This window comes from Callorhinchus milii, unplaced genomic scaffold (genome assembly GCF_018977255.1).
Source record: "Callorhinchus milii isolate IMCB2004 unplaced genomic scaffold, IMCB_Cmil_1.0 Scaffold22, whole genome shotgun sequence".
NCBI lineage: Eukaryota > Metazoa > Chordata > Chondrichthyes > Chimaeriformes > Callorhinchidae > Callorhinchus > Callorhinchus milii.
In genome coordinates this window covers 7631175-7648660 of record NW_024704763.1, presented here as the reverse complement: position 1 = coordinate 7648660, position 17486 = coordinate 7631175, and the positions used below count along the sequence as shown (strand labels likewise).

The 17486-nt window shown below is 44.5% G+C and overlaps 2 protein-coding genes across 2 annotated transcripts in view; one reads left to right on the top strand and one right to left on the bottom strand.

Annotated features, from left to right (window-relative positions):
* nptnb (neuroplastin b) overlaps positions 1-17486 on the top strand; it is a 99372-nt gene that overhangs the window by 439 nt on the left and 81447 nt on the right. The gene's annotated exons all lie outside the window — the stretch shown is intronic.
* The window catches only part of LOC103189083 (CD276 antigen), an 89277-nt gene that overhangs the window by 46749 nt on the left and 25042 nt on the right, over positions 1-17486 (bottom strand). The window contains exons 3-4 of the mRNA XM_007909353.2: positions 7494-7844; positions 5781-6077 (exon numbers count right to left, since the gene is read on the bottom strand). Coding sequence (XP_007907544.1) covers positions 5781-6077; positions 7494-7844 — 648 coding nt within the window. The remainder of the gene's footprint in view (positions 1-5780; positions 6078-7493; positions 7845-17486) is intronic.

Sequence of the window (17486 nt, the reverse complement as noted above, 5' to 3'; positions counted from 1 at the left end):
AACAGCCATGAAATGAATGACCAATTTTATCTGGAGGATTGTCAGCCAGGACACCGGGAGAGACAAATTCCCGACTCTTTTCGAATTCAAAGATGGTGGTGTATCTTTAATGTTCGACCTGAACAGGCAGATATCAGGTTTAATATCTCACCTGAAAGACCACACCTCCATCAATGCAGCACCACAACCCCAGCACTGTGGAGTCCTGTAGCTTAATGGTTAGAGGACTATATCGCATCCATTAATTATTATTACTTCTACATCATTAGTCTCCATACAACACAATGTCCATTTATATAGCGCCTTTCACGTTGAAAGGCACTTTCTAAATGTAAATTGTATTACATTGTACCTCTATGTATCAAGCCCTCCAAAAGAAACAACAGTCTGACATGCATTATCATAGCTTTCATAACCATTTGTGTATATATATATATCGGGAATATTAATAATTGTTACAACGCTACAGCTACTTTTTCTTAACCACCTTTCTTCTATAATTGCTCCCTTAAATGATTGCTTATTTGCTAGAGTTGGGGCATCACAGTTATTTGAAACATTAAACGGTACTGTAGTTTAATAGCAGACAGTTAAGATGAAGTCTTACCCGATGTCCCTGTAAATCAGCGTGTATATGTGTGTGTGAGGGAGGTTGCAGCTGATGTAGTGAACAGCTGTAATGATTTGCCATGGGAGCTGACTCATTGCAAATAAAAAAAATATTTTTTTTTTTAGTGATTAATAGAGTAAATCTCTAATTTAAATTGCTAATAGCTGGGTGCTATTGATCTTTCAACTCAAAGATGTAATGATAATAATCCCTGCATTTGACATAGCGCCTTATCATGTCTTCGAGATGTCTCAAAGCACTTCACAGAATATACTCTGATGTGAATTGTATTTTGGGGGCGAAATGGTGCAACCAATTGAACACAGTAGTGTCCCACAAACAGTCATTGATTAAGTGACCATTTTTTTTTAATATCAGTGAGGAAAGATAACATCAGATGAGCCAAAGGACTTTCTTCATCCAAACCGATCTTGTGATTTCTGCACTAACCCACCATTATGAACCAAAATGAGTTTTTGAAACTCATTTTATTCAGGAGATTGTTTTTTTCTTAGGAAAAAACATAAAAACAGTCCAAAATGCCAGTTTACATTCAAAGTCTGCCAGCGTCCTAATAATAATAATAAATATATATAGAACTCTCACAGGAGGTCCACAAATATACAGTCAATTCGCTTTACATGATATTCTGTGAAGCGTTTTAAGACGTCTCGAAAGCGTGATAAGGCGCTATATCAAATGCAAAAATTATGATGATAATATTAATAATCCTTGCATAGCGCCTTATCACATCATCAAAAAGTCTCAAAGGGCTTCACAGAATATATTGTAAAATGAATTGACTGTGTATGTTTGTGGGCGCCCTGTGAGAGTTATATATTTTTTCTTGTTTTTGACAATGTATTGCGTGATTAGCATGATTAGAATATTTTCAAAGCCGTGGCCAAAATTCAATATTAAACAGATTAGCGCGAGGGGATCAAGCGTGGTTTAATACAGTGCGAGCGTGATTCCTATTAAGTATTAATATGTAGAAATCACAAGCTCTCGGAAACTTCTTCAGGTAGAGAGCCATTAAATGTCACCTCGCCACAATAAACCAATTCATCACGCAAATTGCCTTCTCCCAAAATTAGCGGCGTTTCTGTATCTGGGCCCTTTATGAATTTATGTAGGAGGCATTGCGGAGATTGATGAAATGTGTGAATAGCTGGAAGCTCAGCAGACAAGGGCAAATGAATGTGGTAACTATTTCTACACTAACCCTGGTGGTGCTATTGTTTGGTGTGGTTTATTACGTCCTTACTGGACAAAAGACGCGTAGAAATAAGATTCACGTTTCACAGCCAAACCATCCAAACTATTAGGTTTGACCCATTTTTGTACTCTGTCATGGAAATCAATTATTTATTTTCTGGAGTAATTTTCATCCATTGATCAGGTTGGGCTCTCGTTTGCCTACTGACTCTGATGCGCGTGTAAAGGAAATCCCTTGCATTTATATCAAAGAGAATTAGTTCCACCTGAATTCACCCCACAACGGACCGAATGGCCTCCTTCTGTGCTTTATTATCTACGGAAACACCAATTATTTCCTTTCCTTGATTCAGAGTCTCTTAATAATAATCCTTGCATATAATACAACGCCTTATCATGTTGTCATGACACCTCAATGCGCTTCACTGGAGTTACTGTGAGTTGTGGTGGCTGTACATTTGTAGATGAACATGGCAGCTAATTTGCACATAGCGATGGCTTACAAAAAGGCATGATTGATTTTAATTCAGAGATTATTGATCGGGACACCTTTTCAACTAATGGCATGGGATCTTTAACATCCACCTGAGCGGTCACAGATGGAACCTTGGATTAACATCTCATCCAAAGGACGGCACACCTGGCAGTGCAGCACTCCCCCACCACTGCACTGCAGCGTCAGCCCAACAAACCGTCTTCAGGGGATTAACAGTACTGAGAGCCCGAACTGTGGCAAATGTTGTTTAAGTGAAGGACTCATAAATAATCATAAATAATAATCTGGTCACTCAATCCACGACTGTTTGTGGGACGCTGCTGTGTGCAATTGGCTGCCGCATTTCGCCCACAAAACACACAGTCAATTCACTTGAAGGTATATTCTGTGAAGCGCTTTGAGACGTCTCGAAGATGTGATAAAGCGCTATATCAAATGCAAGGATTATTATATTATTTATATTCAAAGTGTGATATGCAGGGCCCCAATACTGGATTCTTATAATCACGTCGGAAAAAAATACATCCACACAATGCTTGTACATATACAAATGCATTGCTTGCATTGTCCCAATGGGCCTTTAAAATGCTTTGGCAATGCAATATGATATTGTACTTCAAAAACAGCCTTGCGGTATCGAATGGGAAACACCAATACTGCCGCAGTTTATTATTGACAGCCTCTCCAATTAGAACAGCTTTGGACATCCCTGTGCTCTGCAACTGGAAATGGCTGGGTCTCGCTCAGTTCTATTCACTGACAAACATTAAATAAAATCGCTGCTGTAGTAATAATAATCCTTATATTTGATACAGAGCCTTTTAAAATGGAAGGGCGTCTCAAAGCACTTCACGGGATTTATTATGAGGTGCAGTGATTGTGTATTTTATAGGTTAAAGCGACAGCTAAGTTGCACAACAGCAACGTCCCAAAAACAGCCATGAAGTGAATGACCAATTTGATTTGGGGCTTTGTGCGCCAGGACACCAGGAGAAAGAAACTCCCTTCCCTTTTTGGGTGATACAATGGGATCATGAACATCCACTTGAATAGGCAGACGTGAACTCAGTTTAACGTCTCAAAGGATAGCACCTCTGACAATATATCTCAGCTGCAGCAATGCAGTGGAGTGTCAATAGACCAAATGAGTTCAAAGTCCCAATGTAGGGGTTTGATCCCACAACCTTCTGACTCAGAGGTGAGAGTGCTACTGACTAAGCCAGGCCAGCACACTGTGTAGTCACTGTATGTGTCCTCTGTACCAGGAGGCCAGAAATTCCACCTGGCCTAAGCCACGTTGACCTGAAATTTAAGGTGGCACAAAAATTGTGGAAGATTCTTTAATTCCGCCTTAATTTGGTCAGTTCTTTTGCAAGCAAACCAGCCCCCAAATGAAGGTATTATTTTCCAACATTCTTACATTCTAATGTGAGATACAAATCTCCTGGGCTAAGACCCAGGTGGAATTTCAGCTCACTGAGGCGTGGAATGCTCTCAATGTGCCCTTTGCCCTCACCCCCAAGTGTGGATGGAGTTGCATTCTCAACGTGGTCCTGTTTTCCTGTTTAGGTGGATGTTAAAGATCCCTTGGCGCTATTTGAAAAATAAAGAGTTTCTCCCAGTGTCTTTGTCAACAATCCCCCAAATATATCGATTTCATGTCTGTCAGTTCGTGTTTGTTTGAGACATTCCTCTTAATGTGAAAGGCACTATACCAAATGCTATATATATTTATGTGTGTAAAAAAAGACACCCGTATTCAATGTAGTCGGTAAGTGTGGGAGTAATGGAGAGTAGGGGAGCGGTGTTACGAATTAGGAGATGATAATTACGACTAGTGCAAAGAAAGTTAAGTGATTTGATGGGAAACTGAATGGGGCTCAAATGAATATATGACCTAGACGATTATGCGATTGATAATGAGACTCAGGCGAGTTTTACTGTAATCGCCCGCAAAAATATACAGTCGATTCACTTTACAGTATATTCTGTGAAGCGCTTTGAGACGTCTCGAAGACGTGATAAGGCTCTATATCAAATGCAAGGATTAGTATTATTATTACTCAGAATCTCAGCCCAGTGATAAGCCTGAGAGACAAACACAGAACCTGTAAACTTTGTCCACTTGCCTCCAACGAACATCAGTGGAAATGAAGCACCAGTTTCCTAGCTCCAGCTAAACAGGGAATAACGTTTGTGCAACCGACTTTTTTTTCATTTCCCACACATCGCTTCTTACACCAGTCAATTCCTCTCCCCTCTCCGCCCCCACCCCCCCCCCATCACCTCACTCTTTTTTTCTTCACGATTCACTCGCTTCCATTTTAATGACTCGAAAGCCACAGCTTTCATTTGCCAGACCAGCAGAGCAGGAAGTGTGTGTTAAAAAATAAACCTGACAGGAGAGATCAACAGTGTCACGTCTAGAGTGCTGTTTATACTATCAAAACCTCATTCTCAGCTAATGCCTTACAAACACGTCTTGCTGTGGAACATCGTAAAACAGCCCCCAAACCACTTGCAGTTAGACTCCGAGCTGACAGTGGCTCTCAGTGCAGTGACTGCCTTGAGGATCTTTTGTTCCATTGCTTCTTGTCATAAGGGTTTCGTGCTCCAATCTGTCACTTATACATAAATAAACCAAACCAGGCTGGATGAATGCACCCAATAATAATAATGTACTTTTGTTACAGAGCCTTTCACATCAGGAGAGTGTCTCAAACCGTCTCACAGGATGTATTGTAAAATGTAGTGACTGCATATTTTGTGGGTGAACACGGCCATCAATTTGCATGCAGTGACATCCCACGTACAGCTATGGGGAGTCCATTAGGTTTTAAGAGGAAAGTAGCCAGGCATATGAAAGAGAGGACCATTGAGGAGTATGGAATGAAGTGTGGCTAGTGCGATTGATTGATCTCCCTTGCTCTGTGATAGGCCGAACGGCCTCCTTCTGTGCTGTAGATTTCTAGGTTTCTACGTTTGGAAGTGAATGAGAGATATTTTACAATACCTGGGGCGTGGCTGTGCCCAACCTGGCGGCACATTCACCTTCAAAACACACAATCACCTCAACTTGACAACAAATCCTGCAAAGCTCTTTGAGTCATTTCTTCCTTACGGACGCTGGATCACTTTCTACATCTCTATTCACTTTACAAACTTTTATAAGTGGATCGCTTTATTAAAAAAAAGTCTCTGTATAAACCCTACACTGTCCAGGGCTTTGGGTCGTTCTCCCGGCGAGAGAGGCTACATGAATATAAGTGTAATTTGTGGTTGTTGTTGTTGGATCAAACACGAGGCTGACTGTCGCTGTTGTTATTTCTCCGAAGGGAAGAAATATGGTCGCGTGTTGTGTTTCGAAGAACCACAGGCACAATGGCCCCAGCCAGCCTGGCACACAAGGGGTTAACTCCACCCGGCTTGACCTGGCCTGGGTGGGGCTGGACTGACCTGTAATGGTGGCTGAGGCCTGTGTCTCCTCGTTCAGGAGCTGGTTCCTTACGATGCAGGTGTACGTGCTGTTGGGTTCCAGCGTGACGCTGATCACGCTGCTGATCTGGAAGAGACCCTCTTCGTTGGCCACTTGGGAGGTGGTGACATTGGCCGTGAGGTTGTTTCCCCTCCCGTCGTGCCACACCACGATGGCCTGAGGGTAGCCGCCCGCCGAGTGACAGCCAATGCTGACCCGGTCCCCGGGCTTCAGGTTTTTATTTGGCTCCAAATGGAGGTTTGGCTTGGAGTACGGAGCTACAAGGAAACAGTGTAATGTTAGCGCGATCAGCAAAGGCAACTCACACTAACACAAACACCCGCACACCTACATGCACACCCATACATACGCACACACACATAAACACACACACATGCGCACACACCCACAAACACACGCCCACACACACGCGCACACACGAATGCACCTCACTCCACATACATGGAAGTACATAAGAAATTCTAGACGAAGAGAAGACCGAGGTCCATCTACCACTTCCTCTTTATAAACCCTTCACCTTCCATCTTCCAGCCAGTCACATTGCACATATGTCTTGAACTACCTATGTACTGTATCCCGTAATATTATTTCCTAAATACCACATACATTCACTGCACCATCCTCACACACACATAAACTCACCTCACATACTACATATACGTCCACATTCCCACTTACACACATAACCTTATACAAACACACATACACAGCACCACAAACATTCACTTCACCACCTACACACGCACATAATCTCATACACTCACACACCTCACTCCATACCCACCTTATGTACTGCATATAAATCCACATGCACACATAACCTTACACAAACATACACCTCACTCAACATACAAGCAACAAATACATTCAATCACCACCACATACACATGATATCATATACACACACACCTCACTCCACACCCACCACACGTATCACACACACACACACACACACTAGGCCACACATACACACATAACCTCACAAACGTACACACACTGTCATTTTTGACCTGACACCTGAGGCTGCCAGTGACAGAGACACCAGAAATGTGACGGTTTCACTGGCTGCCCTTCATTAGAGGCAATATTGCTGTGCGCAGATGGGCTGCCAAGTTTGCCTACAACGCACACAGTCTCTTCACTTGACAGTAAAATCTTGTGAAGAGCTTTGAGGTGCCTGGATAACATAATAAGACATTTGTGACAAGGTGGTTATTATTTTTGGTGATTCCACTAACAATAACACAAAATAAAGCCATGATAAGGCACTATATCAAACGCTAGGATTATTATATTATACAACAACATCTTGCATTTATATAGTGCCCTTCACGTGGGGTAGTGTTCCGGAATGCTTCGCCGTGGTGGAGTCTGACCCCGAGCAGAAGAGGGTGTGGGGTGGGGAGGTGACCAGCATGATCAAAAAGGATGGTCTTTAGGTGTGATTTGAAGGTGGGGAGGGAGGGAGTGAGGTGGAGGGATTGAGGGGAGAGTTCCAGAGTTTCAGGGTGCAGCAGCTGAAGGCACGGCCACCGATGGTGGAGCGGAGGGGACGAGGGACAAACAGGAGGTCGGAGCCGGCAGGGCGGAGGCAGCGGGTGGTGGACTGGAGTGGGGTGGGGGGGGGGGAATAGGCAAATAATAATTATAGTATTGTTACAATAATAAAGTACCTGCCACTTGCAGCATGATGGGGGCGCTGTTGTAATCGTTGATTCGAACGAAGCAGGTGAAGCTGCCCTCGTCCTGGATTTGAACCTGCCTCAGGAGCAACGAGGCATTCCCCCTCTGCAGCTCAGTGTGAAAGAGAGACGTCCTGTTCGTAAAGCTGCTGGCCTGGTCCACCTGCTGGTCACGCTGGGCCGCGTAGCTGTGCACCATCCTCTTGGTTTCCGTCAGCTGCCATATCACGCTGAGGTCCGACAGGGAGAAATTGCCGTCCGTCAGGAACGAGCAGTTCAGGGTGATGTCCTCCCCGAAAATGCCCAGCACTGGGAATTCTGGCACCAGGATGTTCAGAGCCCCTGAAAGAAATCCAGCAATGTGCAATGTTAGCTCGGGATGGGGGTGGGGGTACCAAATGAAACTAGTCAGCCTGGCGCGACAGTAGCACTCTCGTCTCTGAGTCAAAAGGTTGTGGGTTCAAACCCCCAAGTGGGGACTTGGAATCACCGTAGTCTAAGCTAACGCTCCCAATGCAGCGCTGGGGGTGGTGTTACATTGTCGGAGGTGCCGTCCTTCAGATGAGACGTTAAACCGAGGTCCCGTCTGCCTGTTCAGGTGGATGTTAAAGATCCCACGGCTCTGTTCAAAACGAGAAGGGAGTTTCTCTCTCCCGGTGTCCTGGCCGACAATCCCCCCAAATAAAAGAATATGGGTCACTCACTCCATGGCTGTTTGTGAGACGCTGCTTGTGGAGAGCTCTTAAATTCTCTGTTAATTTAGAGGCCGGTTTTCTGCCGTTCTTGAAAAGAACCAAACGGGGAGAAAATCGACCCGGGTCTGGATTCACTCTCTTCATTTTAGGACATCCAGTGTTTGGTAAATTCTCGAACAGGGACTGAATTTTGGAACTGTTTTTTCTGCAAGTTCCTTTAAGAAACTAAAGAAACCAGCTTCAAAAGGCAGATTGAATTTGGCAATGTGCCAACTCCTGGATGTTCTGAAACACTTTGTTATTAAGAGTAAATCTAGACCCATGTGGATCACCAACAAGTGGATTGACCTTCATTGCTCAGACCTCGATGCTTGGAAGCCTCTGGGTTTCCAATACCCAAAGTTACAGTCTTCATTATATCTGCAGGAGAGATTTTCTGTGGAGTAAAGAAACTTGCCTAAGAATCAAGGCAATCAAACCCGAGTCCTCTCGCTTGCGAGGCAACTGCTCTACCCACTATACTACCGGATTCCACAATGCAACAACGATTCACATTTATATAGCATCTTTCACGTCTCGACAAAGACTGAGTAGAGCCCAAGCTGGGAGGGAGAATGGGGAGGGGAGACACAGGGACTGGCTAAAAACACAGGCAAAGGATTAAGTCATTTGGCGGATTTTGAAATCGGAGGGAATAAGCTGAGGCCTCGAGAGTGAAAAAATGCAGGAAACTCTCAGGAAAATCATTAATTTGAGAAAAGCAAGCATTATATTCAGGCAGAAATTGACCCGCAATCCTAACTAGATGTCTGTCACCCACTAATCGTTCCGCTAGTCCACACTTCAGAGAGAATCAGGCACTCCTGTCTTGGATCTACACGACAGCATGTTACATGCATACATCATCGATACAAAGCTCGCTGACACCCACCTCAATACCCACACAGGCAGCACAAAGCTCCCAGATGCTCACCACCCACCAGGCAGACTCATCACTGTCAAAAGGACATTTCATTTTGAACAGCGTCCAAATTTTCGTAGGACAAATTGGCTGGAAATTCGCTGAAGGGCTTAAAGTGGCAAATTTTCTTTTCTGAAAACAAAAAGCCCGTCCGTGTTTACGACGCCAACAAACAAATTGCAATCTTGCTTTGTTCGTTCAGACATCTCTCCTCTCCTTGTTCATTTTCACTGTGATTAAGTTCCGGAGTCCTGCGGCGTAGTAGTTAGTACGCTCACCTCGCAAGCGAGAGGACCTGTGTTCGATTCCCAGGCCGAGCGAAACCTTAGGTAAGTTTTTTTACTCAACACGCTTCTGCTTACCCAGCAGTAAATAGCAACCCGGTTGTTAGTCGATTGTCGGATCGCTTTCCAGGAATAATAAACCCTCAACAAAAAAAATCGGTCACTCAATCCACAACTGTTTGTAGGACACTGCTGTGCGCAATTGGCCTGCCACGTTTCGCCCACAAAATATGCAGTCAGTCTGCTTCACAATATATTCTGTGTAGCGCTTTGAGAAGTCTCAATGAGGCGAGATATCAAATGCAAGGATTATTATTATTATTTTCATTCCTCCACATGCCATATCCAACAATTCAGACAGTTGAGTATATGTGTGTGTGTGTATGTGTGTATGTAGGCCTGCGTCTGTATACAATAAGCTGTCTGGTGCATTCGCTGCTTTCTATGAATCCCATAGGGTTCCTGCAGTCCACAGCTGAGACACACTGATACAATAGGATTCGACAGCAGCAAATGAATTAAATGGTCGTGGCCAGCTCCCAGCTCAGCCTGAGAACCGCGTCCCGAAATACCACAGTGAGCGTTTATTTTCACAGTCGCCCAATCTCCGCCACTTCCAAACTCTTCTGTTTGGCATTTCACCGATGCTTCGAACACATTGCAGCATATCAGCCTGGCTCAGTCGGTTTAGCAGAGTCAGAAGGTGACGGGTTCAAGCCCCACGACAAAGGCTTTGAGCTCAATCTAGGCTGGCAATCCAGTACTGTGCTGGGGGTAGAGCTGCAGTTATGGTGGCCTTATGTCAAACAATTTGAGACCATCTTCCAATGCGAAAGGCGCAGTATCAAATGTACAGATTATTATCATGATGAATGCCAGTGAAGGCTTCCTTGACAATACCTGGGAACCGTGAATAAATAGTCCAGCATTAGTGTCCTATCTGCAGAGAGTTGTGTTCAGTTTCCATTGAATTATAAAGAACCAAGTCGATGTCACCGATCTTCTGGTTTCTCTCTGATCTCATTTAATAAGTCCACCTTTCGGGGTCCTGTATTCAAACGGGACAAGGTGTTGATGCATTTTTCCGAAGGTTTAAAGCCTGGGATTTGTTTACTGGCCTCGGGTGCTACTTGAATACTGAGTTTTGATCTGTATGCCATACGTTCAGGTTTCTTATTAGTCAGGCATTTCATAAACCAGCGGTTCCCATCCCCAGCAATAATTGTCAGCCGCCCGGCTCATCAGCCTTCCCTGCTCCTTCACTAACTAGAGGCTGGGCAAGTTGAACGCATGAACTTTGCTGGCAGTACATCAAACTTCCAGTGAAACGGCCTTGCTCCCCCACTACCTCTGCGACCTGCTAACCCCCTACCAACCTATGCGCTCCCTCCGCTCAGAGGGCTCCGGCCTGCTTCACGTCCCCTGCCTTGCCCTCCCTTACCATTGCCGGGCGGGCCTTCAGCATCTCTACCCCCACCCTCTGGAACTCCATCCTGCAGTCCCTCCGCCTCACCCCCTCTTTTGTCTCCTTCAAGATCAGTCTCAAGACTCTCCTCTTCAACTACGCCTTTGGTCACCTTTCTATCCCAACCTTCCCCACCCTCCACCCCTCCTGATCCCATCCACCAGGTGCGAATCCCTGACCTTGGGACATCCTCCTTATGTGGAAGGTGCTATACAAATGTAATTTGTTGTTGTTGTTGAAGCAGTCCGGACAGGATATTTGCTGTCTGCCCTTGGACAGCAAGTTCCCAATCACTGTGAAGTGGCATTGAAGTCTCTGGCATTGAATTCCATTGTTTCCTGACTCCTTCAGAGTCTCTGTATCATTATCTTCTGACGACGGAAAATGAGCCAGCGAAAGGAAAGAGATTGAGGAACAAGGCAGAAAGAGTCTGAGAGAAGAGAACAGATAGCATTGCCGGTGACTGACATACACCCTAACGGGAGGGGAGAAATTTCAATTGGCTTTACATTTAGATATCTTTGAGGATATCTGTGAGGACATCGAAGTTAAACTGAGTTTAAGATGGAGATCGTACATTCTACAGCTCCATGCAACTACATCACTCTGTATCCCTCACAATCATCTCTCAAAGCACAAGTACATTGAAGGAAAATAAAGCAATAGAATGAAGAGACTGGCTTTAATTGCCACTTCCGTTTAATTTTCATGTAAGCTTAAAGTCGGTCATCATTAAACTCACCAATCTTAATAGTAATCTTAGCATTTGATATATATTTCATGTCAGAACGATGTCTCAAAGCACTTCATAGGATTTACTCTTAAGTGTAGTGACTGTATTTTGTAGATGAATGCAGCAGCCAATGTGCTCACAGCAATGTCCCACAAATAGGCATGAAGTGAGTGGTCAATTTTATCTGTAGAATTGATGGTCAGGACACCATGAGAAAAAAACAACAAATTACACTTGTATAGCACCCTTCACGTTGGAAGGTGGTCTCAGGGTGCAGGACAATCAGGGGTTCTGGAGCAGAGCTGGGATCAGAAGGGAAGGAGTGCAGGGGGGTTGGGCGTAGGAGAGTGGCTGAAGGCAGTTGAAGGGCAAGGTCTTCAGTCGGGACTTGAAGGAGGCAAGAGAGAGGTTGAGGTGGAGAGACTGCGGGATAGGGTTCCAGAATGTGGGGGCAGAGATGCAGAATGCCCGACCGCCAATGGTGGAGCGGAAAGTGTCGGGGATCCTGAAGCAAGCTGGACTTGCTTCTCGATGGGAAAGCTCATCTTTGGGATAACCCTCGGTGTATCTTTGCTCATCAATGAATCGAATCGTCAGTGCCTGTTGAGAATGGGGATTTCAGCCGAGCATTTACCGATGTCTCAGAATGGTTTCCTGAAAAATCCCTTACAAGCTCATACCTCCTTGTGGATACAACAACAACTTTTATATAGTGGCCTTCATGCAGGCCCATGTCTCAGGGCAGCTTAACAGTGGTGGAGCCTGATGCCGAGCGAGAGGGAGGGAAGAGGTGGCCATTTCTGGAGTCGTGTAGCTCAGTGGTTAGAGCACTCGCTTTGCAAGTGAGAGACCTGAGTTCAATTCCAGGCAGAGGGCGAAACCTTGGGCAAGTTTCCTTACTCCACACAGAGCCTAATAATAATCCCTCCAAAACCAAAAACAATAATAAATTGGTTATTTTCAATCTACGACTGTTTGTGGGACATTGCTGTGCGCAATTGACTGCTGCGTTCGCCCACAAATATACATTCAATTCATTTTACAGTATATTCTGTGAAGCGCTTTGGGACGTCCTCCCGACGTGAAAAGCGCTATATCAAATGCAAGGATTATTATTATTATTATTATTATCAGCACCGGCGAAGGGTAAGGTCTTCAGTTGTGCCTACGGTTACCTCCCCCTCCCCCCGGCTCTGCCACTGTCAGGCGCTCGGACACGCTACCCTGCTTGAGGGGCGCTATTATAAACGCAAGCTGTTGTGTCGTGATCGAAAAGAGGAGACGCGGGAGGGGCAAGGCGGAGGGATTGGGGCAGAGAGTTCGAAAGCTTCGGGGTGTAGTGGCTGAAAGCGCGGCTGCCGATGGTGGGAGCATTAAGCAGCCTGGAGGGTCCAAATTGCAGCGTGGTAAACTGAACCCAGGGACGAACTTTCCAACCTGCGTTTCCATACCTCATACTTGGGGAATGATCTATTCCCCAGATGGATGACAGCTCAGCTCAAGAGTTACGAGGGTGTCAAATTGTCCAGTGCATCGCACACACAGTTTAAAACTCACTTAACGCTCAGCTGGAGGGGTCAGGCAAGCCAACTAGCACTGTCAGGCTCACAATATGAACACGTCAAATGCCAGCTGAGGTGCACGTTTAATCAAAATAAACACGTATTTGCTCTGGCACTTATTAGGAGTGGATTACATGGCAACTCGGTGCTGCGATGTGAAACTTCATAAGATTTAAGTCAAGTGTTAGTCAGGGTTGTAACAGAGTCAAATGCCAATAAATAAAGCACATCTCTCGGTATACTTCATGCCTTCTATACATGATCTTCATTTGTTTCCATCTCACCCCACTGTTGTGGAAGAATTATATTGCTTACATTTGGTAAGCCCTAATGTCCACCTGACAGAGTTTCAGTTGAACATCTCACCCAAAGGACGGCACCTCCGACAAGGCAGGGGAGAGAGTGCGCATTACACTCCAATAAATAGCTCTCGAGGTTCAAGGTGTGGTTTGGATGCTCTTAAGCATGGTGAAGGTATTCCGAATGTGTCAGACGCCCGGCTGACCAAAAAAGAGAGGGAACCTGATCAAGAGGTTATCGTTGTTAAAGGATAAGGTGGATGTTAATAAGCTGCTTCCTCCATAGCCCTCGAGGATGCTATCCTGCGTGAAGAGAGCTGTGTAAGTATGAGCTACTGTTGTCATTTCCACTTGTTGGTGAGTCCAAAACAAAGAGAATATAATAATAATCCTTGCATTTGATATTGCGCCTTATCACATCGTTCAGACGTGTCAAATCGCTTCGCAGGCTATGTTGTAAAGTGAGTTGACTGTGTATTTTGAGGGCGAAAAGTAAATAAATATATGATAGCCAGCCGTAGATCTTTTGGAGGAACTTCTTCAAACAGAATGTGGTGAGAATGTAGAACTAACTCACTGGCACAAGCTGTGCTTGAAGCAACAAGCATCAATGTATTTATGAGAAAGCTTGATGCACACATGTAGGAGAAGGGAATGGAGAGGCGTCAGAGGCAAGAGTAGCTATCAACAGGCCGCCCTCCCCCCCCCACCCCCCCCACCCAACCCCACCACCACTCTTATTCAACACTCAATCCTCAAATAAGGAGGAACGTAAATGCAAACATTGGCAGGCAGGCATCAGGCTCTCAGTGGCACTTTGACGAATGTTGACTCGGCTACTCAGTCACATTGCAGAATAACCATTCTCGTAGCAGGAGAATGTACGGTAAAATGCAACAGAAGGAGGCTAATTTACAGAGTACTCCACTTTAATCAACAAATTATGCAAGACATGCGCGTGAGAAGAATCGAATAGGAAGCATAACGGCCCTGTGGAAACCTGCGAAGGAAAATGATGTAGAGGCATTTTAAGAGTTCAGTTTGTACCATGAATAAATTAGCATGACTCAGAACCACCCTTCAGCTTTAAAATATGTGTTCCTTGCACTGTTTCTTCAAAGTAAGGTCATTCAATGCTTTTTCGATCGTAAATTATATTGATTATCCCCAGGAACTGGGACATTCTGTTGACGTGTGCTGCTAAGCTGTGAGGGTGCATTGAGAACGCACACTTATAACTGGCCTGATTTTCAATGCATTACTTCTGACTTCATAATAATAATAATAATCCTTTCATTTGATATTGCTCCTTCCAAGTGGGAAGGATGTCTCAAAGCTTCTAACATATTTACTATCAAGTGTAGTGACTGTGCATTTTGTAGAGGGTCGAGGCAGCTGTTTGCGTACAGCAATGGCTCACAAACAGCCATGGAGTGAATGACCAAACTTTATCTGGGGGATTGTTGGTCAAGACAGAGAGAAACTCCTTTCTCTTTTCGAATATTGCCACGGCATCTTTTACGTCTACTTGAACAGGCGGACGGAACCTCGGTTTAAAGTCTCATCTAAAGGACAGCATCGAGAGGGATGGCAAAGGGATGGGGCACTGGGATTAAAAGGTCACTCAAGATCTAATCAACTGGTGAACTGGCTCGAGGGGCTGATTGACCTCCTCCAGTGCCTGTTTTCATGCATTCCAATGCACTCTCAACTTCTAATATGGGATTTTCATATCACTCCTGTCTGAACACAGACCTGCAGATTCCTGAACCAGCCCATCAAGTTGTCTCATTCTCAAGGCCACGGAAACCTTGGCAAAGAGTTGGTGCCATCTACTGGGGAAATCTGGTCAACCCGGTGAGAAGTTGTCCCGGCCAGCAATCCCCCCAAATAAGATTGATCATTTCCCATCGCGGCTGTTTGTGGGATGTTGCTGTGGGCAGGTGGGCTGCTGAGTTCAAGTATAAATACACAGTCACTTCACAGTAAAGTCCTGTGCTTTGAGACATCCTCCTGACGTGAAAGGTGATATACCAAGCGTGAAGATTCTTATTATTTATTGAATTGATGGAGAATTCTCTCATTTCTGGAGCTAAATCACTGACTGTTCATTGCATCCATTTACTCGTTTTCATTTGGTAATAGGGTGCAACAAACTTTCACTCATGTTAAGTCACCCGACTCTGGGATATTAAACGTATGATAAGGAATTGGCTGCCCAACAAGCCATTTCTTTAACTGTAGCGCACTCTAGTGATCTAGAGAGAACCTGCAGCTTTCCCTCTGAAGAGTCTGAAGTTTGATTCACTGGCTCGATTTTAATAATAATAATGATGATAATAATAATAATCCTTGCATTTGATATGGAGCCTTATGTCATCAAGACCCATCAAAGCGCTTTAGAAGATATACTATAATGACTGTGTGTACTTTGTGAGCGAATGCGACAATCAATTTGCGCACAGCAATGTCCCTCAAACAGAGTGACCAATTCTATCAAGGAGATTGTTAGCCAGGACACCGGGAGAAACTCCCTTTTCTATTTGAAAAGTGCCCTGCTATCCAGCTGATAAAGTCCAGCTGATCAGGCAGACAGGACTTAGGTTTAACGTCCCATCTGAAAGTTGTAAAGCCTGACTCTGGAGCGTGGGTGGGTGGCGGGGATATTTCAGTGGATCTAGTGGGTGTTTAGGTGGAAAATGCATCCGATTCGAGCAGAAGGAATGTTGCCTTGGCTGTAAGCAAAAGAACCGCACAGTTTGCTGTAAATCACTCCAATAAAATCTTAACTCCTTCCTGATCTCCGTCGGCGCGCACTTGTGTATTTTAAGCAAAACTTATTGAATGTTTGAAAGAGTCGAGCTTCAAAGTTACAGGTCTTCTATACCTTAGAATTTATATATCTTTTATGTTTTGTCCACAAAATATACAGTCAACTCTCTTTGTAATATATCCTGTGAAGCGCTTTGCGAATCTTGAAGACATGATAAGGCACTATATCAAATGCAAGGATTATTATTATTTTTATAAATCATTGTTCTGGGTTTACCTGGTCCAGCTGTGAACCTGGTTCAGTGGGTAGCACTCTCGCCTCTGAGTCAGAAGGCTGTGGGTCCAAGCCTCATGTCAGGGCTTTGAGCTCATAGTCTGGTCTGACACTCCAGTGCAGTAGCACACTGATTCCTGGAGGTGCCGTCCTTCAGATGATTTATTAAATCGAGGACCGTATCTATGCCTGTTCAAGTGGACATTAAAAAATTCCATGATGCTATACAGAAGGAGAAGAGAGTTTCTCTTTCCTGGTATCCTGCCCAAGTAATCTCCAGGATAAAAATTGGTCACTCGCTTCATGACTGTTTTGGGGACATTTCTCTGTGTAAATTGGCTCCCATGTTCTATTCCAAAATACAATGTGAAGCTGTACTTTACAATAAGATATTGTGAAGCTCTATGTAATGTCCTCCCAATGTGAAAGGTGCGATGTCAAATACGAGGATTGCTTTATTTTCCTATATCACTTCAGACGAGAAGATAAGCCAATTAAAAGCCCCACACCCACCCCCACTTGGGTCCAAATCCCTGACTGCCCAGAGCCTTGAGACGTGCCCCCTGACAATGAAAGGCACTATACATATGTTGTATAATCTTGTATCATATGCTCAGACCACATATGGCCCACAAAATATACTGTCAATTCACTTACAGTCCATTGTGAGAAGCCTTTAATGTCAGCTCATTTCAAAGAGCTTAAAAGAGTTTTACTGTAAAGTGTAGTGATTTTGTGTTTTGTAGGTCAGAAAACCTCTTAACAGCTGCAAATCCTATGCCCTTAACTTGAACCAAAGCTGCAATTTTCACTTTAATTGATACCCGGTATATGCATTACGTGGAGTCCTGTAGCTCAGTGGTTAGAGCACTCGCTTTGCAAGTGAGAGACCTGAGTTCAATTCCAGGCAGAGGGTGAAACCTTGGGCAAGTTTCCTTA